General features: G+C 47.9%; 1 protein-coding gene across 1 annotated transcript in view; it reads right to left on the reverse strand.

Annotated features, from left to right (window-relative positions):
* Nucleotides 1-23,195, reverse strand: part of IGSF9B (immunoglobulin superfamily member 9B) — a 96,245-nt gene that overhangs the window by 27,891 nt on the left and 45,159 nt on the right. The window contains exons 6-12 of the mRNA XM_084611990.1: nucleotides 22,012-22,153; nucleotides 21,516-21,661; nucleotides 16,283-16,425; nucleotides 11,164-11,304; nucleotides 9,634-9,750; nucleotides 6,572-6,722; nucleotides 4,996-5,107 (exon numbers count right to left, since the gene is read on the reverse strand). Of these exons, the coding sequence (XP_084468116.1) occupies nucleotides 4,996-5,107; nucleotides 6,572-6,722; nucleotides 9,634-9,750; nucleotides 11,164-11,304; nucleotides 16,283-16,425; nucleotides 21,516-21,661; nucleotides 22,012-22,153 (952 nt within the window). The remainder of the gene's footprint in view (nucleotides 1-4,995; nucleotides 5,108-6,571; nucleotides 6,723-9,633; nucleotides 9,751-11,163; nucleotides 11,305-16,282; nucleotides 16,426-21,515; nucleotides 21,662-22,011; nucleotides 22,154-23,195) is intronic.

A 23,195-nucleotide genomic window follows, 5' to 3' on the forward strand; every position in this document is an offset into this window, starting at 1 on the left:
ACCTACCAAAACTATTGGCAGAGAATTCAGGACCAGAATAGGAAGGGAAGGGAACCTTTCAGACAGGATAGCCTCAGGTCTTTTTACTAATCCATTCCACAAACCCAGTGTGAACAGGGGGACCAAAGGTTCCCAGGTGTACTCCAAGATTCATGACCTTGTGAGATTACATCTCCAAGTCACGGCAATGTGAAGTCATGGCAAATAATGTCACTTAAATGCCTCAAAGTGGCATCCCTGACTTGCAGTGGGGTGGAAAACAACAGCTATGAACTCTAAGCCCCTATTAGAAATATATACTGCAGTAATAATCTCCACAAGCTGCAGTTTATCATAGTGTCAGTAGAGTATTTACAAGGGATTGCTGTAGTGTATATATATATATATATATATATATATATATATATATATATATATATATATATATATATATATATTTAGAGAAAGAATTATGGCGTACACAACACATGTAAAGCCACTAGCTATTCATCTGGGCAAGCTTACAAAGCAGGAGATAAGGGATGGGGAGAAGACAGATACTGCCACAATGGAGGGAGAAAGAAAGCATGAAGCTATGGAAGTGGCCAAGGGGGGAACAAAGCCATATGCACAGAGGAACTCTGCATACACCATAAGCAAAGGTTTCAGAGTAGCAGCCGTGTTAGTCTGTATTCGCAAAAAAAAAAAAAAAAAAAGGAGGACTTGTGGCACCTTAGAGACTTACCAATTTATCTGAGCATAAGCTTTCGTGAGCTACAGCTTTATGCATCCGATGAAGTGAGCTGTAGATGATGAAAGCTTATGCTCAAATAAATTGGTTAGTCTCTAAGGTGCCACAAGTCCTCCTTTACCAGAAGCAAAGAGTCCTGCAGAGAAACAGAGTGGATAGGAAGTCTTTCCTGTTTAACAAAACTACCTTAAAAACTACAGCTCCCAGAATCCTCTGTCACACCAGCAGTTGGTTTGAGGTCAGAAAAGAAGCTGCGCTCAAAAATGTTTGTCTGATTCAGGTCTCCCTGCAGTATTTAACGCTGCTGCCTTCAAGCGTTCCCTCCCACTGGCTCGTTATTGATGCCTGGCCCAGGCATCTAAGCTGTCAATCTCGGTAAGGCAGCTAAGTAACTGGAACAGCATGACACAGGAGGGGCGTTGGTTATAAATCCAGCACTGATCACCATCAAAGCATGGGGAAAGCTCTTCCCTAAAGATGCTGCACAGACACAAGCAGCATGCTTGAGCTACCCAGCTGCTGTCGCATGGACTCTCTCCAAATGTCTCTGTGGAGCTGGACTTGTATTCACAGCACGCCCTAACAACTAGAGAAGAAAGGGGAAAGAGCTGAAACAGAGTCTGGGCTACACATGGGACTTGTTGGTCCCCACCAGCATGTGATCCCCCTACTAGAGATATATTCTGAAGGGGCAGATATATTTACAAGCACTTTAAGGTCCTTAGATGAAATGCACACTATAAGACAGAAGGAAAGTCATTGATAAACAGTGCTTTTTTATAAATGCCATTCTCCTTTCTCAAAACCACCTGGACAGCGAATAAAGGCAGAAGTAAACGCCGCTTAGATCTTTTTATAAAGAACAGCAGCCTCAGAGTCATGGCCCATTCTCCTCTGACCCACGTAGATCGTAACATCCACGACTACATGTGAACTCTTGGCCTCTGCATTAGCCTACAAAAGCCAAAAGCCCCAGGCCAGGTCTCGCTCCCATGGAAGGTGCTGTTCAGACCCACATAAAACTACCCTAAAGCGGCACAACAGACCACAAAGTCTCACTAAACGTAGTCCCGAACACTGCACACTTAGCAGGACGGAATTAACTTTTCAGCTCCCCGGAGCTTTATTCTGGTTTGTTCATTGGAAGAGAAAGTGCCATTTTTGACAGAGTGGGTGAAATTTATAATCAAAGCGTCCCAGCACAGCCAAAAGGGTGAGATACGGAACAACACTGTCAACATGGGATGCTCAGCAAAGCAGGAGAAAACGTTAAGTTAGAAGGATGGCAGCAGCTGCCAATAAGGACAAAGGCGAGAAAGAGCAGAGTCCAAAGTACTTGACCTGCAGGAAAGGTCTCTTTGAGGAGGGTCATATAAATACAGCAGGGAGAAGAATGCATAACCTTTGCCTGGATTTCCAATCTGTGAAGGAGAGGAGGGCTGGCATTGATAAGTGGACATGAATAATGAGCAGTAGCTCTGCAGCAGACAAGCCTGCTTTGGCTTTCTCTCTCCCATCCCTCCGGCACCATATCCCACAGGGTCTCCCTGGCTGACACTTCCCATGAGCAGCTAATACTCAGAGGGATCAGAGTAGCAGCCGTGTTAGTCTGTATTCGCAAAAAGAAAAGGAGGACTTGTGGCACCTTAGAGACTAACCAATTTATTAGAGCATAAGCTTTCGTGAGCTACAGCTCACTTCCTCAGATGCATATCGTGGAAACAGCAAAGTGGGCTCTCCTCCTCCTCTACCCAGAAGTGGTTCCCACACCACACTGGACCTGTCGTCCAACACCACTGTACAGCCCCTACTCAAGGTGTGAGCTAATATTCCCCCATCTACCCATTCCTCTTCCACCGTTTTTTACTTTAGTCTCATTTTGTTTGGTATCTCAAAGTAGATGGGAGATCCTGGCTTCTCAGGAAGTAGACAAAGAATCATTAAAGGAAGCTGGCAGCAAATAGCAGCAGCTGACATCCTCCTCCAAGGTGAGATGCATTTCAAAAGGAAGGAGGTTTAATTATTCCTTCTCAAGGACATTTTAATCAGAGGCAGTTGTGTGAATTCTGCACTCTAAGCTCATTCTCTTGCTTGTTCATAGCTCTTTTCCTCCCTCCTTTCGCTCTCTCTCGCGCTCTCATTTTCTCCCTCTTTTTAGTCCCTTTCTTTTGTCTCCCCATGCTACTGCCCAGCCCCCATTTTCCGAGCTCTGGTAGGGTGCTCTGTCTCAAGCAGAGCAGAATTTATCAGGGGAAGCATGTATCCAATCTCCTCTCTATCTGAAGACTCCATCTGGCCACATTAAGAAAAGAACGAACGAACGAACCAACTGGTGTGGGGGAGGAGGGTAGGGGAAGAAGAAAACCACAGCTGAAACACAGAAGGTCGTCATCACCTTTACGTTTCATATTTCAGTTGACAGAGATCCTGAGAAGGAACAGAATGCAAATAAGCTCAGCATCCAAATGAGACACTGGTCTGTGCTGCAGCCCACCACGATTCTCACGACAAGGGTTAACTGCAGAAGCATTTCCACAGTCCACTACCCGTGGGGAAAAAGGAAAGCTGGCTTAAAGAGCAGCGCTACTGGGGGGAGGAAGGGGCGACTTCAGTCACAGGTTGGGAATGTGAATCTCTGGCACTTATGTGTGAGTCACAACACCTCTGGCAGCCAGGTGCACGAATCCTGGTGCGATCATGCAGGTCCTTTCACGCTGGGAAGCTGTAGATTGAATGCTGGCACTTATCCCCGTGCTGTGGGCCTCGTTGCGCTGGGATGCTGGATGTGTGAATCTTGGCACGACTGTTTAATGTGTGGATCCAGAAACCCTCAAAAGCTATCAGAATTTGGTGTTTACTCTGGACAGGTGTTAAACAGCTTTTTAAATCTAGCAACTGTCAATGGTTTTGGCCAATCATTACTGTAAAACCGAAGAACACCGACAATATAGGTAGAAAATGAGTCCTTTTTGCCGTATCATTTGTTTCCATTAAGCAACTGTCGTCTTCCTTAGAGGTCTTCAATTCTTCGCAGAGCCAGTGGGAGCAGGAAATGGCCTTCGCCCTTAGGGCATCTCAACAGGCAGAAGTGCGTTCCGTCTCAGAATGTAGGGTCTGATCCTCTCCATTGAGGTCAGCTGGAATTCCACCTTTGACATCAGTGGGAGCAGGATCCTATGTGGCAGATGTGCCAGTGGAAGTAAGATGCAGCCTGCTTTCTTACAGCTGTGGTGGCTCAGCAGGGCTAAGAGGACTAAAAATGTAACAAACGCTCACTTGTCTCATTGAAGTCAGCAAATCGGAGACGTATTCTGTGTAAGTCCCGAGTGGTATTATTAGAAAGCTTGGAATGGGCAATAGGGGATGGATCGCTTGATGATTACCTGTTCTGTTCACTCCCTATGAAGCACCTGGCACTGGCCACAGTCAGAAGACAGGATACTGAGCTAGATGGACCTTTGGTCTGACCCAGTGTGGTCGTTCTTTTGTTCTAGGACTCTGAATACCCACAGGCAGTTGTGGAGTAAAGCAGTGGCCTTTTGACGTAGTCACGTTTCTTGAGAGTATACTTTACAGTCTCTATATTTTCTGTCAGTGATTTGGCTGTTAAGCATTCAAAACAGGATTTTCAGTTCATCTTTAACTAGGTATAGGTGGGAACAACATAAAACATGCAGGTGGGAATTAATGAAAAAAAATGTATTTCCACTCTAACATAAGCAGAGTAAGTTTTCAGGGCTGACAAAAGGACCAATGAAAGCATGGCGGACCTAGAGCCTTCTACAACAGAAACACATGCAAGGGCAAGGGGTTGACAACTGTACATGTAGACTTATACATCTGTCTCTCAGATCCACTGGCAGCAGGGATAGGAAGAGGGGGAAAAGAGAGAAAGAGAGACAGTCCACCAGAACAAACCCTCAACGAAGCAGCAGCAGAGTATTCAGCAAAAAATTATCAGAACCCCTCGCAGGTCCCCACACTTCAACTCTTCTGGGGCACCAAGGCTCAACAGAGCAGAAAATATCAGAGGATGTAAGTGGGTGTAGCCCCATTCAAGTCAATGGAGCTATACTGATTTACACTGGCTTGGAATCTGACCCATGCTTTTCACAGCCGTCCTGCCCATGGGAAGCTCCCCTCACCACCTCACCCACCCCAGCTTAGAAATGGCAGTGCCTATGCTTGGCTCCAAGTTGTGGCTGAGGAGAAAGGTAACGAAGCAGAGAGCAAAGCATGCTGGGATGACTCACAGAGGGCCATACCAAACTGAGAATGTCTGCTCGTATCCACCGTCATAGCCAGGCTCCCAGGAGACGTTGGCAGAGGTCATGGAGACCACGACATGCACACTACACGGGGCATGAGGGCTTGTGCCTGAAAGTAGAGAGAAACTCAGTGTAAGAGACAAAACAGAGAGAAATATACATACACACACATCGGGCCAGTCACCAGAGCACCCAGAAGAATGGCAGCCCTTGGACTGTGGAATTTATGGTTGTTTAAAGACAACAGGAGCCTAGAGGAATGGGAGCTTCTTCTTAGGAGTGGAAGGACATTTTCCCCTGCCTCTGTGCACTCAGAGAGGACTTAAAACTTTACTTTCGGGAAGCAAGATCTGTCCCATTGGAGAATGCATCCAGATAGGTCAGTGGTGCCGACCACCTCTATCTGTACTGGTGGTCTGACAATTCAGAGAAGGGGCCCATTTTAAGCACCCGCTTCTCCCAGCAGAAAGCATTACTGGGAAACATGCAGGTGTGCTGGGCACACAGAACTACTGCACACCTAGCCTTCTCAGCAAGCAAGTCCATTAATTAGAGGAACCACAGAGGAACATACTTTAGTATCTGGGAGTTCACAGCATTAAGAAACCCTCGAGATTTAACCAAATTGTCTTCTAACTGTGCTGCGGCAGGGGAGGACACACTTGGCCAGCGAGGAGGGGAGCCCTTCAATCTGCCTCAGGACGTGGCCATAATAAAAAGGACAGAGATTTAAAGACAGCACCACTGGAGTGTGAAATTAAAGGAAAATGTTGCTCTTCTTTTCATGAGAAGCGCCCCTGAGTAATACCTTTCAGACACACAGCTTGGCACAATCAGACAGGAAACATGAACCTCTCCTGACACAGAGAAGCGCACCCCCGCCTCCAAATTATCCAACAGCCAATCCATTTACAAGCTGAAAGCCCAGGTAATCGACTCCAGGAGCAAACAAAGGGTACATCAACACCACATATTAAGGTGTGACGGTAGCCCATCAGCCCTCAAGTCCAGGCTGCTGCAGCCTCAGTCACATTGTTACCTGCAGTAGCTAGATTAAAGCTAGCGCCGGTATGCCTACCCACACTACAATTACACCTTCAATTGCAGTGTCTATGTACCCAGCCGCTGGAGATGCAGGGCTCAGATCAATTCAGAATACAAAGGAGGGTAGGGAAGGTTGGGAGGGGAATCCAAAGACGTTTTCCCCACCCTCCATCCCCACACAGACTTACGGGCTAATGTCCTGTGAGGAGGGCACCTGAAGAGACTAGTGTGGTCTCTCTCTCTAACCTCATCCCTCCCACTCAGCACCTTTTCCCACCCCTCAGCTGCTCCTCTGTTTCCCCCCTCCATCACCAACCTCCTTTATTCCAGCTCAGTCCTTTCCTCCCAGCGATCTCTTGGTCTGCTTATCCCCTTGCACGGCCTTTGCTCTCCCACCTTCTTGACGACACCCGCTCCTTCCCTTCTATTTCCCCCTCCTCCACCCTTCCCTATTCCCCTTCAGTTATCCCCTCTTGCCGTGCTCTCCCAAGCCCCCCCCCCCCCCGACCAGCCCTTGGCCTTCTCATACCTATGACTGTAAGGTGAGTGCTGGCAGTAATGCTTGCGACCACGTTGGTAGCGACGCACTCCCACTCCCCATGGTCGTCCTTGCTGAGGGATCGGAACTGCAGGGTGCCACCTGGAAGGGTGTTGTGCTTGCTTCTACTGGGCTTCCCTACCTTGAGCAAAGAAGAGAGAGCAAAGGGGAAGAAAAACAACAACAACTCAGAAGCACATTGCACAGCAGCAGCATGAGGTCACACTCTGGTAGCGAGGCTCTACGTGCGAGACCCACAGAATACCAGCCGGGGGTCAAGAGGCTCCAGGCTCTCCAGCACTTGGAGCTGGCTACAAAGATCGGCAGATGGCAGCACGTTTACGGATTTTCAGTTAACCATGCCAATTAAAAATGGCAGGATAATTAGACATAAGGCATGCAGAACAGAGCCGTGTATACAACTTGGCTACGTAAGCATAAACACACAGACATACGGACACCACGGACCTCTGAGGAGATTCAACCTGGGACGTTCAGCATCCAAAGCACAAGTCTCTCTAGCACTTGAGATAAAAGAGAACTCCTTTAGCTGCAAGTAGCAGGCTATTGTAGTCTCTGGTGCCAGCCACTAGAAGGAGATATGATCACACGCACTAAGCCAGAGTTTTATGTCAGTTAGGGTGAGTGATATGGATCTTTGATTGCTCCAGTTCACACTTTCAAAACCTAAAATGAGTAACCACTTAGTGTCCACTGGAGCCTGCAAATGCACCATTAAGAACAAACCTGCCCCATTTTAAAAATGTGATCTCTACCTTTTACCTGGTTCTAAGTTTGCACACCAGAGGTCAAATTTGTCTCAGTGGCAATGGTACAAGTGAGTAGAGAATATGCCTGTATACGAATGCCTTAAATAATACTCCGATTTACTCTTAGGAAGTAAACTGTATCCACACCATAGTGTTCCTCAGTAAAGGTTCAAAAGGACACATTTCACAAACAGGGCTACCAAGGCTGGAAACATTCAGGAAGAAAAGCCTAGGTGCTCCGTTTTGTTTTAATTGGGGGGGGCGGGGGGGAAGAGGGGAAGGTGACCGTCTCTTTTGATGGCTGAGATGCTGGGTTCCATAACCAGTGACATTCACACCCATAAACTGAAGTTGTACAAATCCTAAATCGCTTCAAAGCCCTCATTCCCCACAACGTGTGCATAGCTTTTCTGTGGATTTCTTGTGCATAGCTTTGTTAGGATTTACTGGCCTTCTATGCAATGTTATCTTTCAACACCTGTATATGGCTAGATTTTTTTTTTTGGTGGGGGAGCAGCGCGATCAACCGCCCTAAGTGGCTCCCAGTGCTGAATCCAAGGCCTTCAGTGGCCTCACCACAGAAGCCAGGTTTGAAGTGGCCGTAGCTTTCATGAGCCTGTAGAGTGTGTGAGGGCCTTTGGTTTTATGTTTTCTGATGGAACCCAGGTAAGTCCAGACTAGTCCTAACTGAAAACACTGGAGGATGACATGCCCAGGGATAATCAAGGCAGAAGAAACAGAAAACACCATGGGGCAGAAGGGAAGATGTTGAAAAGCAGGAAAAATAAAGGAAAGGATTAAAAGAAATGAAGGAGAAAGGAAATAAGATGGACAGAAAGATGCAAGTGTTCTAGAGGAGTGAGCAAATCACTTCAATTGCTCATTCTCTTACCCGCATCCACGGAGGTTTGCCCTTGGGCTACTTTATTATCTTCTGCCTCGAACCCAGAAAAATCAAGGGCAACGCCAGCTGTGCATGGTCTTCCACAGTGAGCTAGCGTACCCTTGCACTGACTGCCCCAACATAACTACTTGTTTGTCCTGTTGGGAGCCTTTCCATCTCCCGCTCTCTCCCCTAAGCTAGATATGGCGTACTTGGGAAATCCCGGCCCTGTGCATCGTGTATGCAAGGCTGGAGAGCGCCACAAAACAGCAGCAAATAAAGAAGAAAGAGCAGTAAAAGAATGGAAGGCCCGGGAAGAAGGTCCTGCAGTAGGGACAAAGGGCTAAGCAGGTCCCACTGGTTTGACTGCTTTTCTATATGGAGAATGGAGACTTGAGAGGAGGGGCACGCTGGCTAACATGCAGAGACCTGGGAAGCCCACAGCGAGTGACTACATTGGTCGCTGAGGAAGGACTATTGGTGCTCCTGGAAAACAAGAAGCTTGTGTATCTGGGCAGAAGACCCAGTCCAAAGGAGGGAATTCTCCATCCCTAGCTGCCAGACTGTACAGAAGAAAGTGGGAAAAAGCTCCCCCTCAGGCCAAAATCCACCGGGCTATAATAGCCGTTGTCATAGAACTACCCTATGACATGCCAGTTCAAGGGCCTGGAATTAGAGCAGGATCTCAGGACGCCATTATCACGCCAATGCAGGCTGCATCACAGGGGCACTTGGGGACACAACTGAGACAAAAGTAAAAATATTTCTTTCCATTCCAATTCTATGTGCCCTCCGGAGGTGTTAAAGTAAAAGGCTGGTTCTTTACCATGAAGAACCCATGTGTGGGCAAATGCCCCAGGTTGCAGAATATACATTCCAAGAGGAGACCAAAGCAGCTGCGGGACTGCACTAAAAAAGCCTGGTAGCTTCCACCAAGAGGGGGATACTTCCAAAAGTGCAGCCGCGGACCGTCACGGGGAACCCCTGCCCTACCATTGCCAACGCTTCACCTGCTGATGCAGTCAACTCTGCATCATCCCAATCTAGCACCCCAGGAGGGTTATTCTGTCCTGCAGGTGGCGACCCCGGCAGAAAGGGTGGGGAAGCATCAGTGGGTGTTCCTGAAGTTGATAGCAGTGTGGAGCAGCCAGAGGACGAGGGGGCGGGGGCCCTGCTCAGCTTTGTAGATGCTGCTGTGAAGGTTTCATGGTATTAAACACTTGGTTGTCAGGAGCTGGGTTTCCCCCACCCACCTGCGGGACAGGACGGCAGTGGTGCAGCCCGAAGCGAAGCAGCTGTACCTGCAGTTTGTTCTTACCGGGACAGAGAGTGTGGCTTCTCTGTCTGCAATATTCATCAAAAGCCAAAGGCACTGCAGATTTGTCTGGCAGGCCGGGTACCTTTCTCCAGGCGATGACAGGAAAGGGGTCTCCCGCAGCAGCACAAGGGATCAACAGCTCCCTCCCTGCCTCTTGTCTGTACTCCCAGCCTGGTAGCACCGTGAAATAGGGTGGGTCCTGCAGCCAAGGGAAAACTCAAGTAACTGTCACCAGACAATTGGCACGTGTACACACACACACACACACACACTCACTCCTTGAAGATCTACTCACAAATCAAGTTAAGAACTAATGGGTTCTCATCAGGGCAGAAGGATTTAAATCACCTGGTTTGTTTGTTTATTTTTTTAATTCATTGATTTTAAATCAGGTTGGGGCTTTGTAAAATGAATTGAAAAGGTGGGCTGCAGCAATTTAAGCTTATAGCACGTTATAAATGCTGGGAAAATTTCTAGAGGACCACTCTGCCCGGGTGTCATCTCTGAATTGTACATAACTAAATGTGGGGGAGAGAGGGGAGGACCAAAAATATTGGAAATTAAGGCCCTGAATTTGCAAACACTTCAGCAGCTATGTAAGTAACTTTTTCTTTATGTTGAAAGCTGTAACAGGTTTACAAATCATTGCCATGTAAACATCAAAATAAAACATTAACCATTACAACACTCAGCTTGTCTTTTTGTTAAAAAAAAAAAAAAAAAAGATGATGCAGGAACTTTCCTCACAAGAACAGTCTTGTGGACTTCATTGGGAGTACTAATGGACTTCAAGTTAAGCATGCGCTTAAGTGTTTGCAGCGTCGAGGGCTAAAATTGTTTATTTTTTTTTATAAAATCTTTTAGCGGCAAAAATCTTTGCTTCAGTGGTAACGTATTTTGACTCAATACATTAACAAAGTTCTTGTGATTTAAAAAAAAAAACCACAAACCAATTTTTTTTCAAAAATAGGAGCCTACGCCGATATTTATGCACCTAAATGTGGGATTTTCAAAAGCATCTAAGTGATTTGGAAGCCCAAGTCCCATTGGCTTTAAACTATAAACCCTGATGAAGATGTATAACCCACTTCAAAACACTCCAGCTTTCTTAACTTGCAAAAGTTCAATATATAGGAAGGTAGTGTTGGTCACAAATCTAACACAGGCTATTTGCTAATCAATTTTGCTTTTGAGCTTGTGTTTTTCCACACAGTGTGACCATTACTGAGGGCCCGCACTTACTTCTTTCAGCACACATGAGCACGTGAAGTATGAAACTTCCTCGTAGAAAAAAGGCTATGTAAAAATCTGAAACTTCTCCTAACTATTCGAAAGCTAGCTAAAGAAACAAGTACAAGCCATCCATTGCAGCAATTAAAGACTGTACAATGGAAAGAACTAGTGACGTGTACTTTTTAAAAAAAATCATTTCAATATAAAAAATTCATTTTTTTTAAATCATAATTTTTATCCATCCTGATTTTTATCAAATACATGCATGTGCTCCAATCCCCAGCACCGCCCCAGAGAACTTTTCTTTGGCATGATAATGCCATCATTAAAGAAACTACTGAAAGTTTTCTGATAGCAAGGAATCAAATGGGTATGTTACCTTCAGTACCAGTCGGGCAGCAGGGGACTGGCCCATCGTACCCAGGGCGTTATAAGGCACACAGGTATAAGTGCCGAGAGCTTCCTCTGTTACCTCCTCTATTCGGATTGACCCGTCTTCCAGCAGGTTCCAGCCAGAATACTGGAAGGCCAAGAGAGATGGGAGTTACCACAAGACCAAGAGTAGTTATCGCTTATCCATGGTCCCAAAATATCCCCTGAACATGGTCTTCAATGCTTCTGTGAGATGTCCAAATCTTAATCCATTCTCAAGTTTATTTGTAGTAACGAGTCACTGTAATTTCTGGGCTGGAGATCCTGTGTATTGTCTGAGACCCTTTATTCCCTTTTCTGCTCTCACCTTGCAACACCTTCAAATACAGCACAGCTGCTAATGACAGCTCCATATCACAGATGGGATCCCCTCTGCAGGCCAGACAAATGGGACTTTCATGGTCAGGAGTTAGAACCTCCGTTCCTTGGTTGCAGAGTTTCTAACTCCATAAACTCCAAAACTTTTCAACTCCTTGAATCTCTCTAGATTATGAAAAACCCAAGAAGATGTCAACCAGATAATTAGAATAGTTTCTTCTGGCCCACTCGGACTAGATTAGTATAATGGTCTCCCTTCTGGGCTTCAAAAAAAAAATAAAAAAAAATCTATGAATCAACACATTCCTTCTCGAGTCAGCCACAAAGCAAGGCTACTCCGAGCATAAAACACACCTTTAGGAGCAATGGAACGTCCAGATGGTGCACACTGTTCTTCAAAGCATTCCAGAGCTCCTTACCCTCTATAGCTTCCTACCTCCACAAAGCAGAGGCAAAAATGGTCTCATAAAGAGGTTCAATTTTATTTGCAGTGTGACATCCTCTCTTCAGAGATGGAGAACACCTGTACTGTATCAGGCCCACCAAGGCCATCATCCCAGGCACCAAGGCGGGATTGCTGTCTAATTCGCTGGTGAATAGATTTTATCCAATCTAGTTTCTATTGTTCCAAGCAATAAAAGTGTCAGCACTTCTTCCGGGAAGAGTACTCCAAACCCTACCCAATCTTGATCTCAGGAAGTTACTTCCTCCTGATGTTCAGCTTGAGTTTTCTTTTGCTCAATTTCATGCCGTTACTCCCGGTCCTTCCTCCTCCACCACCCTAAACAACATTGCTGCCATTTCAAGATTTGTACCGCATCACGAAGCCCACTCAAGACGTCATTTGAACAAATTCTTTTCATTCTTCATGTTGCTGCTGCTGCTGCTCTGAAATTCTTCCAACACTCCACAAAATGCTGATTCAGCTCCTCAGCAGTGGCGAGAGACACAGAGTTTGAACTTAACGTGACAGCTGCTGAAACCAATTTCGTCAACCATGCTGCAGCCAAAAGCAGATGTGTTTTTTACTAAACTAACATTTCTCTGGAATATAACCAGGTTTACGCCAGGTGCTTGGTGTCAAGTGGCATTGAAATGGTTAATCCCATCATTTTGCTTTTGCCTATTTGCTGTGTACAGGCTATGGCTGAGATTTTGATACACACCTTCCATTATGTTTAAGGTAAAGTATCTAAATCCCCCCAAAATACTTTGAAAAAAATCTCCTGAAGTAACATAGCATCTCAAGTGTTTTACAAACATGAGATATCTGAAACAACGGTTTTAAAAGGAAAACAAAGTGGCAATGTCCCTACCTCCAGGAATTTACAACCTAAAGAGACACTTAGAATCACACACAGAACAAGGGTTACTTTTGTTGTGATTTCATCCACAGGGAAGAGTCTCTTCTGAACATAGTGGGTTTTAAATACAGCTTTAAAAATGTTTGTAATCATTTTGAGACTACCAGCTGTGATGGCTAGTTATAATGGATCTATCTGAATGGTATAAATCTATTGCTATAGGGAAAGTCGTTGGCACAGGGCCCTGGTAATGGGGTATGGAATACTTAGCCGGGGGCACTAATTCAAATACACTACCCAGATCAATAGTGTTCAGAAGTCATTACTATCAGCAGATGAATCGGTGGGGGTCCCAGTCCATTCTCTTTTGTATCCCCATTAGAAAAAAGTCATCAGCACAACTTGGCCTTTTTTATTCTCCTTGGAGAGGTCAAGGACTCAATGCGCCAGAGAAACTGAACTCCTCTCTGAAACCTAGCAGTGGACCCAACAGGGCAGGGTTGAGGCAATATGGGGGGTGGGTATTGGCACGGGCAGCTCCTGTGCTGTGGACAATGGATGCCTGTCTCCAGGGCTACTGATCCAGCACCTCCCACCACCCCTTTTTTCTGGTCTTGAAATGCATGCAGTGCCCAGGTTAAAGGGGACAAGGAGGGTGAAAAGTTATCATAGGACTGGAAGGGACCTCAAGAGGTCATCTAGTCCAGTCCCCTGCACTCATGGCAGGACAAAGTATGAGCTAGATATGGTCTAGATAACTCAGACAAAGAAATTGAAAGGAGACCTTTCCCCAAAGAATAAATGGGGCAAAAGTTTATATTCACAACCGGAACTTCTGAATTTCCTCCAGCTGACAGCAGCCATCTTATCAAAATCACATCTGAGATACCCATGCCATGGGTGGCTGATACCGGAGATGACAGGCCATGTTCTAGATCCGCTACGATCCCTGGTTTGAACAGTCAGAACAAAAACTTTAAACCCTTTAATATTTAAACAAAACTTTAAATATTGAATGTTTAGTTTAAAATATTAAAGGCCTGAAGTCCTTGCTCAGATCATTATACCAGGAGCATAGCAGGATGGAGACTCTTTAAACGGGCTTTTAACATCAGCCTCCCATAAAACCCTGAGTCGCCAAAGTGGTCACTTTAACAGCAATGCTGGCATTAGGTTCGTGAGGTTTAGATACTGCACCAACAGGAGCCATATGAGAACCTAGGCCGAAGACTCCATGTTATGACAAGTTTAACTGGCACATGAAGTCCAGGGTTCCCCCTTCCCGCCTCCCTCCTGGTGGGAAAGGTGGATTTACAAAGAGCTGCCCCAAGCCTGTCAATATTGGCAAAAGAAAGCAGGGGGTGGCTATAAACACCCACAGGGGGTGAGTGAGACGGAGGAAGATTACCCATCCCCGCATCCACAGGAGGGCATACTTTTTCAGTGGAAGAGGGGTTACTGCGAAAAAGAACCAAACGATTAAGTCAAATTCACATGCCTTCTAGAAAGCCAGACATAAGTTCCTTTCCCCTACTTCTTTCCTTCATTCTGCTTCTTTTTCTCCAGCTTGCTGGGGTTTCTTCAAGTAAAAAACACTTTGTAATGGTTAAAAAGAGTTTTCCTCTGCAGCCTTTGAGACAGACCACACCTCTTCCCTCCCCGTCTCAACTCAGCATTTCTTCCCTCTCTCTGGCCAAGTTTATTCCCACCCTCACTTCTCCCTCCTACACTACACTACACCCAGTCTTCTAGGGATGGAGGCTCTAGGAAATATGGGCCCTGATCATCCTCCAGGTGAAGAAGGCCAAGTGGCAGAATGACTCTGTGGGCATCACCCTGTACGTGTCAGAGAGTTGAGAGCCCTGGCACTCAGCACAAATGGCAGAGTTCTCCTTCAGGTCCTCTGTTAAAAATATCATGTGTCTGCCTTTTGCAGTGCATAGCACTGAGATTTGTTCTGGGGCAGGATGCTGGCACCTTCTGTTTAACGGAGAAGGGAATACAACAGTGGGAGGAGGTTGGGACATCTACAAAGAAGTGGGCTCTGGGAGGTGCTAAATACCAGCAGCTCAGGGCTCAATCCTGAAAGGTGCTGAGCATTGTGGCCCCAATCCAGCAAAGCACTTGAGCACCTGCTTACCTTTAAGCCCCATGGAGCAGCCCAGTGAAGCAGGTTCTTAAGAGCTTTTCTGGATTGAGCCCTTCATACCCAGCTTGATTTTTAAAATAACCACGAACAAGGGGAATAGGCAATCTGGGCATTTCCAACTCAACAGAAAGTTTTCCACCGCAGGAATCCATAACGTTAAGGACTCACAAAGGGTCGCTCTACACCGCAAAAAAAATACCTGCAAAGGCAGCAAATCCCAGAGCCTGGGTTCAATCAGTTGGGCTCACCTACAGGGCTAAAAATAGCCGTGTAGATGCTCCCGCTCAGCCTGGAACTCAGGCTCCAAGACCCCACCCACCTCCACACCTTACAGAGCTGCAGGCCAAGGGAAAATGTCAACACTGCTATTTTTAGCTCCATAGCACAGCCCTGCAAACCTGAGCCAGCTGACCCAGGCCCCGAGACTCGCTGCCATGGGTTTTGGTTGGGGGGTTTTTTTGCAACACAGTCGTACTCTAAGCACGTTTGTATGACGATCCCTATCTCCGGGCCACAAAAGAACAGGCAGCTCCTCCCACAAGCAGACTTCCACTGCCACATGCTTTTGGCACCTTGGCCCCTGATCCCAACAACATCCCCACCTGACTGGCCCACTCTGAACCAGGTGCCACAACCTCTCCCACTGGGTCCCTGTGGTGCCCTGGCCTGACCAGCTCCCTGTCGGCCAACCAACCACCGCACAGAGCTTGGAGAAGGGGAACAAGGTTGAAGGCCAGTCCAGGTTGTGTCCCCCTCAGTCCTCTCTAGTTCCCCTGGCGCTTTCCTCCTTCCAGTGCTCTCTCAGCATGGGGAGCCTGCTGCTGCCACGGGCAGCCCTCAAAGCCCCCTACAGAGGCAGGTGGAAGAAGCCGTCTCTGGTCTCCTGCCCCTGCAGCACAGCAGAGGCAACCGTGGCAGCAGCTTGGGGGAGGAGGAAGGGAAAGGAGAGGGGGAGAGAGAACGGCTGACCCCACGTATGCGTGAGGTGCGGGGGTAGTGAAGGGTACGAGGGAGTATTTCATGGGCTGACAGGCTGTTATAATTTTGCCTGTCCTCAAGCGGACCGGTCAAGTTGGTAAGCAGAGACCGAACTGGGGACTTCTCTCCCCTGCTACGATGGCTGAGCCTTCCCGCACAGCTCCCAGTGACATACCTGCCTGCCCCATCGACTCCAGACCAATGGCGGCATGCAGCCAGACCCTTCCCCGTCACGCCCTATGGCGTCACCATTTGATGCGTCCCCCATTTCTCCTTCCACAATAGCCCCGTTTGTCTTTGCCCAGACACAACTTTACCTTTTCGACTCGCAGGGGGCGTCCGTCTTTGTTCCACTTGACGAAGGTGACCGGCGGTTCTGCCTCCACCGGACAGCGGATGTAGCCATGTATCCCAATGGGAACATACAGGATGGGTGGCATGTTCACCACACGGGCGGGATCTGGGTGGAGGAGTAGGAAGTTATTTTGAATACTCTTGCCCTTCGTTTCCCGCCTAACCGCTGCTCACGAGCCGCATGCAGCTCTTTTACAGTTCAAGTGAAGCTCGCGGAGCCCCCCATTCTCCGCCTACCAGACTTGGGGGTGGGAAGGAGCACGGGGCTTCTGCCCTCCAACAGGGTGGTGGGCCTAGGGGCTTCTGCCAGAGAGGACTAGTGCCTGCTGGGAGGTGGGGCACACAATGTAAAGGTTCGGCCCACCCCAATGGCTTGAGTCACGCCCCCCCCCCCTCCTTCTTACCCTTAGCAGCCCCTCCTTGCAACTCCCTGGTGTTCACTCCCCATGGAGAGGCAGCAGCAAACAGCTAGGAGAGGCTGCTGCTTTAGCTCTGCAGGGAGACGGAGCAGCTCTCCCTGCAGCTCCCAGCTGTCGGCCACTGCTTCTCCCCATGGCCGCAGCTCCCAGCAGCTGACATGCAGGGAGGGGACCCAGCGGCACCATGTAACCAAGCAGGGCCAGCAAACCGCAGCAAAAATCTGTAGCGGCATTCCTTCCTTCCCCCGCACATCATCTCTGGCTTCTGCCCAGCAGAGAGGGAGGTGCACAGGGTGCACCTCCCGCAGGGCTGCAACCCCAAGCCTCAGCAGGCACACCCCAGTTCTCGAACTATTGAAGACTGTCGTATGCGGCTCAGAGGATCAGTAATTTTGGGCACCCCACTATATGCTCGTCACTGTACCTTGGTTTGGAAGGGTCAAGGTCATTGTTATGAGTTCCAAGCCTAAATGCTAACTCTGCAGCATCCATTACCCTCTGGCCCTGGAAGACCATTATCCTTATAGTTCCATTATCCTCTCCGAATCCATTAAAAATATTTAGAATTTCTATTAAGCTTTACCTACTCAAAGCATTTCACTTCGACCTCCCTACCTGAAGCTGCGGGCCCATGTACAATTATCGTTAAAAGAAAAAAATATACGTGCAACATAATTACAAGTGTCCTCACGGCACCATTACAACACTCCGTCTCCTGCAAAACCTAAGCTCCTTCTCACTCAACCTCAACCCCTCAGGCTCTGCAACTCAGTACACTGTTGGATCGAGGAAGCGGAGCAAGCCCTAGCGTCAAGGGTAGTCCCCAGAGAACACAGGGAGGTAAACACACACAGAGCACAGTAGCAGCATGGGTAATCCAGCTAGAGGTGGCATGCAAAGGAAACACCACAAAACAAAGACAATCCTGGGTTATGCCCTGTTTTGCTTCTGCATGTCAAATCACAGCAACAATTAATTCAAAGCCAACGGCTAGCTAGTGACTCCAATATTTTAACAGAGGTGGTGAGGCAAGCTGGGAGCCACAGGTTGTCAAACCCCCGTTTCTGCCCACCATATTGAAGGGATAGGTATTTACACCATTCATTTCACAGATCCACAAAACCCATGCAACTTGGAAATAGCTCGTGAAGAAAATACACAAGGGTTGAAAGAGCGTGAACCACTGGGGAAGGAAGAGAAAAAAGGGCAAAAGCCAGGAGGCCCCTATTTGAGGGGGTAAAGAGAGGGGCAAGATCGGAGAGCTCCTCAATTGAAAGCACCTGGAAGGAAAAGGCGTTCCCCTTGAAAAGGTGATATAGCCAAGGGAACAAACACAGTTTCCCAACATCAAATTACAATCCCCAGGTGCTACTTAGCTACATGCAACTCCCACCCACAGTATATGCATATGAAAAGAGGAAATATCATTTCCCCTCTCCCCCCCCCCTTCTCCTTTTGCTGGTCTAGCAATCCAATCACTTGCTTAATTTCCAGTTCCTCCCCTGCCCCCCAAACATTACATAGAGAGGAAAAAAGTCTGAGAGGGTGTCAGTAATTTCCCAAGACAAGCACAAAGTGGTGGGACTACCCTGCCATTGTCAGGGACTGGGGGAAGGCAGGAAAGCTTCATTCTAAGATTGATGGGAACATGAACAAGTCAATGGGAAAGAATGAATCCTTGCTAGTTGGGTTTTGGGGCGGGGTTTGTTAGTTTCCTTCCTTCCCCATCTCCAGATTTGATGGCCGGCTAGAGGGGAAAAACAAAAAATGAGAGAACTGCAGAGATATTAAAGGCTGGAAACTGAATTATTAAAATCCATACAAGAATCTTACATTATTGCTTTTTGGCTGTGTCCTGGGGCCATTCGGTACTGATATTTGCAGGAATCTGGGTCCACATATGTGAAGCAGGGGAACATGGGGCTGCTGAAGGTGATTTTTATTCCACAGGCTCACTATCTGACATTTTTAAATTCAATCACTCCCTCCAAACTGCTAATATCCAGCCAGGAGTTACCAAGGTCACGTGACTGTGGTAGCAGCATGGTAACCCAGATTAGAAAGTAGTTCATCATATGCAACTTGCTTTATTCCCACCTAGTTTAACACCATGTCTTAGGAAATGTAATCAACAAGACTGGACAGCTCCAGGGATCAGTAGCGGCCTACAGAGCCTTTCACTTCCAGGTCACTGGCTGAAATCCAGCCAGGTTCAGTAACAACCAAAAGCTGTTCCCATCGAACAGCTGCAACGGTGGCTTGTGTGAAACAAGTCGGTGGTTTCAGTCCAGAGTCTAACAGAGAAGTGACCACCAGGATAATTGCCCACCCACGCCTTTTGTTAAGGAATCTTGGCAGAGAGGCTAAGGACTTAATGGGCCCTGGAGACCAAATTCCCCACCTACTCTCCCCACCAATCTTAAAGTTGATCCTTCCAGATGAGAGATGAAGCTCCCTGACTGAACAGCGTATGGGAAGTTTGTGCTGACACTGCTCCAGAACTGCTAGGTAAGGAGGGAGAAAGGATTGCATTCTCCAAGGCCACCGATCTGGCACCTTTCACCAGCGCTAAATTTACTTCCAAAAAATAGTTCTCTTTCAGTGGAAGAAAGTTGACCCGTGTGAAAATGAGGCGCTCTAGCTCACAGAGCATTAGCAAAGATCCCAGAACAAGGATAAAAGCACAGGTGTTTATTCCAACCAAGGAACTGGATTATTGTGAAGGGACGCCAAGCAGGCCTTGGAGCTTTAAGTGACAAGGTATAAAAAGCTCTCTCCGCATCTCCAGGACCCAGGTGAAAGAAAAAAGGTGTGCAAACCCCACCTTTGTATGCCTGCTCTCCAGGGCGGCTTCTGATGGTTATGAGTCTTGCAGTGAGGTTTGGATCAGTGGCAGGACAGATTTGATGGTGTGAAGCAGTATACCTTCCCAAAAGCTGAGGTCCACCCAGATGCCTCTGTAAGCAGTCCCTAAACTTGCATCCTTTTGAACAGGGCACTTCCTGGGGACAGTTCCCTGGCTCTGGACTTTGCTTCTCTGTGATTTCATACAAGAGAAGGAACTGGCTTCTTAGGTCTCTCAGCTCCTTAATGCATGTTTACTAATTATCAATCCATAGCCTGAGTCTATTGGCCTTCAAGAGAAAACTTAAGGCCCATTGGTTTGTTCAGACTTTTGCCTCCCCTTATAAAATCAAATGCTATAGTCTTTTATAGAAATAGGCCAAATCAACTCAAAAGAACCTAGCTCTTCTACAGCACTTTTCATCAGTGCATCTGGAAACAGTTCACACAAGAGGTCAGTATCACTCGCCCCATTTTACTAACGGGGAAACCGAGGTACAGAGTGGAGAACTGACTTGCCCAAGATCACCGAGCATGCCAGGGCCAAACTGGGAATAGCATGCAGGTCTCCTGAGTACCAGGCCAGTGCTTCATCCACTAGGCCACACTGCCTCTAGCATCACTCTTGTAAGCAACAGTCATTTGGACCCTTACCACAGAAAGCTGTAGGAGGGGAGGCATGCTAAATTGGGAATAACATTCCTTTCAGAGTCCATCTCTCTTCAATTTATTTAGATCAGTTACTGCTTTGTATTTAATGTTTTCAGGATGCCAACACACCCGGAAGACAAGGCAGCATTAACAGGTTTTTATAATTATGCATAAAAATATAAGTGTGCACACACACACACACACACACACACACACAGAGTCACGGCCCTACTTCCCACACAGAACAAGACGGAATACAACTGATAATCAAGACACACTATTATTAGCGTTGACAGCCATCAGCCGCCTAGTCCGATATTCTGGCTGGCATTTCAAAAGGCTGGAGAGTTTGGAACCAATAGTAATCTTTGCACCCAGACACATTAAAAAGGAGCACAATCCCATCTATCAGTCTTAGGCATTTCAGTAAGGCCCATCACCATCATATCTGACCCCAGTGAATTAGATCTACACAGCATTGCCCAGGACAGACATTCGCAGTGGTTCTACACACTCTCTCTCCCCGCCCACAGATAGCAACATCCCAGACCACAGCTAGCCTGTACAAGGTGCAATCATTTATGCCAGCACAGAGTGGGTGCAATCTCTAACTTCCTGATCGAATACTATTTTACCCGCACTTTGCAGTGCGGTACGTGCCGGGACAAGAGGCAGGGCTGTGGTGAATCCGGGTCCGAGGACCCTGCATGGAAGGTTTGGGGTATTTTTTATGTGAGCGTATGCTAGCATTTCCTTACCTTTGGTTAGGGTGCGAAAACTTTGGAATAAAGACGGGTAAAATGTTATGCTTCAGGGCGGGCAGGGACAGGGTGTTTTGAAAACGTCTTCCACATTGTGGATGCTAACAGGCGATGGGCACCTAGGCAAGGAAAGAATCCTACCCACCCTGCATGGCATCAAGCTGTTAGCTGGGAGCAGGGTATTCATCTTCCTCTGAAATATCAGCTACTGACAGCATACTGTACTTGATGCATCAACTGTCTGATTCATTATGGCAAATGCCAGGTACCATTGCATTAAACAAAGTAATGAACCCACACACTACACCAGCCAGCCTAGTCTCATCAGACCCAATAATCTAGTGAGATTTTATTCCCTTCCACCTCACTCCATATGTTGCTGTCACGTCACAGTAACCCTAAAGGTTACACTGGGCCTCTAGGCAGGATTGGGACAATGACATGATCGAAGCCATCTTCTTCCCATGGCAGGTATGGTCCTTAGATCCTGCAGGCCTCCCTGCCCCACCATCTCCACTCACACTGCACTGTCAGGTAGGCGGAGGCCGATGGTGAGCGGCCAAGGCTGTTGCTAGGAATGCAAGTGTATTTCCCAGCATCGTCTGGTTTGACACGGAAAATGATCAGCGTCCCATCAATCAGGATCCGGACCCTCAGTTTCAGGTCACTGCAGGGGGTGAGAGAACAGAAGGGAAAAGATGGGTAAAAGGGCGGGGAGAGAACTGGAATGAGGAGTCAGCACAGAGTTTCCCCTCTTCCAGGGAAGGGAGCGGCTCTCCGAGCTGGCCGCAGGGAGCTGTCAGGGCAACCCCAAGGGCAGCAGAGCTGCCTGGATGGGTGCACTAACCCAGGGTGGGGGCCAGAGGCGCAGTGCTGGGAGAGTATCCCGATTCCCTGTGGGACTGAGGGGATCTCTGGAACAGCAGACCCCTTCCTTTACTGAGAGACAGAGAGAACGGCTCTGCGACGAGAGGTGCTCCTCCCAGCATGGACCATGGGGCCGAGAGCCGAGCTTACTTCTTGAAGTAGACGTTCTCCTCCTCCCAGTACCAGGTGTAGGTCATGTTCCCTGGATATGCCTCGGCCTGGCAGGTGAACAGGGCATCCTGGGAGATGTTGACGGTGACGTTCTCTGGAGGGGAAACGATGAACGGGGGTCCTGAGGAAGAGCACGAGAAAACCAGTTACCTCAGCCGCCGAAAAGCTCCGGCCAGAAACAGCCTCTCAGGGAAGAGGGAGCATCTCTTCCCCCTAGCACACAAGGTCTTGTGTGCTGTAAGCATCTCCATGCATTCAGTTGGCCTGGCTCCCACAAGACTGGCCTTCAACCCAGAGCCTCTACCAAAACACAACTAGCTCTTCGCACTGGGGCAATTCTGATAAGCCAAGGCCCTCTGGGAGAGAGGGATTAATGGGTGCCCAGCACTACCCTAGCAGAGGGCTCTGTCCGTTTAAGGCACACAGGGAGTGCTGTAAGAGGATCATGCAGGCGCAGCAAAAAGGGGAGTAGTGGGGACCAGAACAGGGTTAGACTCCAGAGCAGCATAAGCGCCGACCTTGGTCTAGATGGGAAGACAGAGCTTCCAGCTAGCTAGTCTCCAGCGTCCTTCCCTCAAACTCCCCCCACAAAGGGCAGTTTTAATCAGTCCCACAGGGAGAGCTCAGTGCATGAAACAGACGCTCAATATTCAGTCTCTAAGATCCCCCTCGGCAGGGGAGAGGGGAAGGAATGGAAGAAAGGAGAGGGGATGGGGGAGGGCAGCAGGGAATACGGACTGCTGAACAAAGCACCCTCTGCCAATGTCATCCAGGCTGGCACCCATCCTGCTGCTGTCACCAGGCCAACCACACTAACACAACACGCACGGCACCCTCCGTTAACCTCTCCATTCACTGAGCTCACCCCGGAGCTGTCTCCTCTCCTTCACCCTCTTTCCAGGAATCAGCACAGTGGTTTTTAACACCATCTGTGGTGAGAGACGGTTACTCAGTAGTGAGGTCCAGGAATCAGGGCTCCTGGGTTTTATTTGCAGCTATGGTAGCATGTGCTCTTTAGAGGTTAAAGCAAGGAAGACTGGGAGTCAAGTTTCCTAGGTTCATTTCCAGCTTTGCCACTGGCTTCCTAGTTGACCTTGGGCAAGTCACTTCATCTCAGATTCCTTCCTCCACTCCGTCTACGCTGGAAGGAAACAAAACAACCA

Source organism: Lepidochelys olivacea (assembly GCF_965140295.1).
Source record: "Lepidochelys olivacea isolate rLepOli2 genome assembly, chromosome: 22".
NCBI classification, from domain to species: Eukaryota; Metazoa; Chordata; order Testudines; family Cheloniidae; genus Lepidochelys; species Lepidochelys olivacea.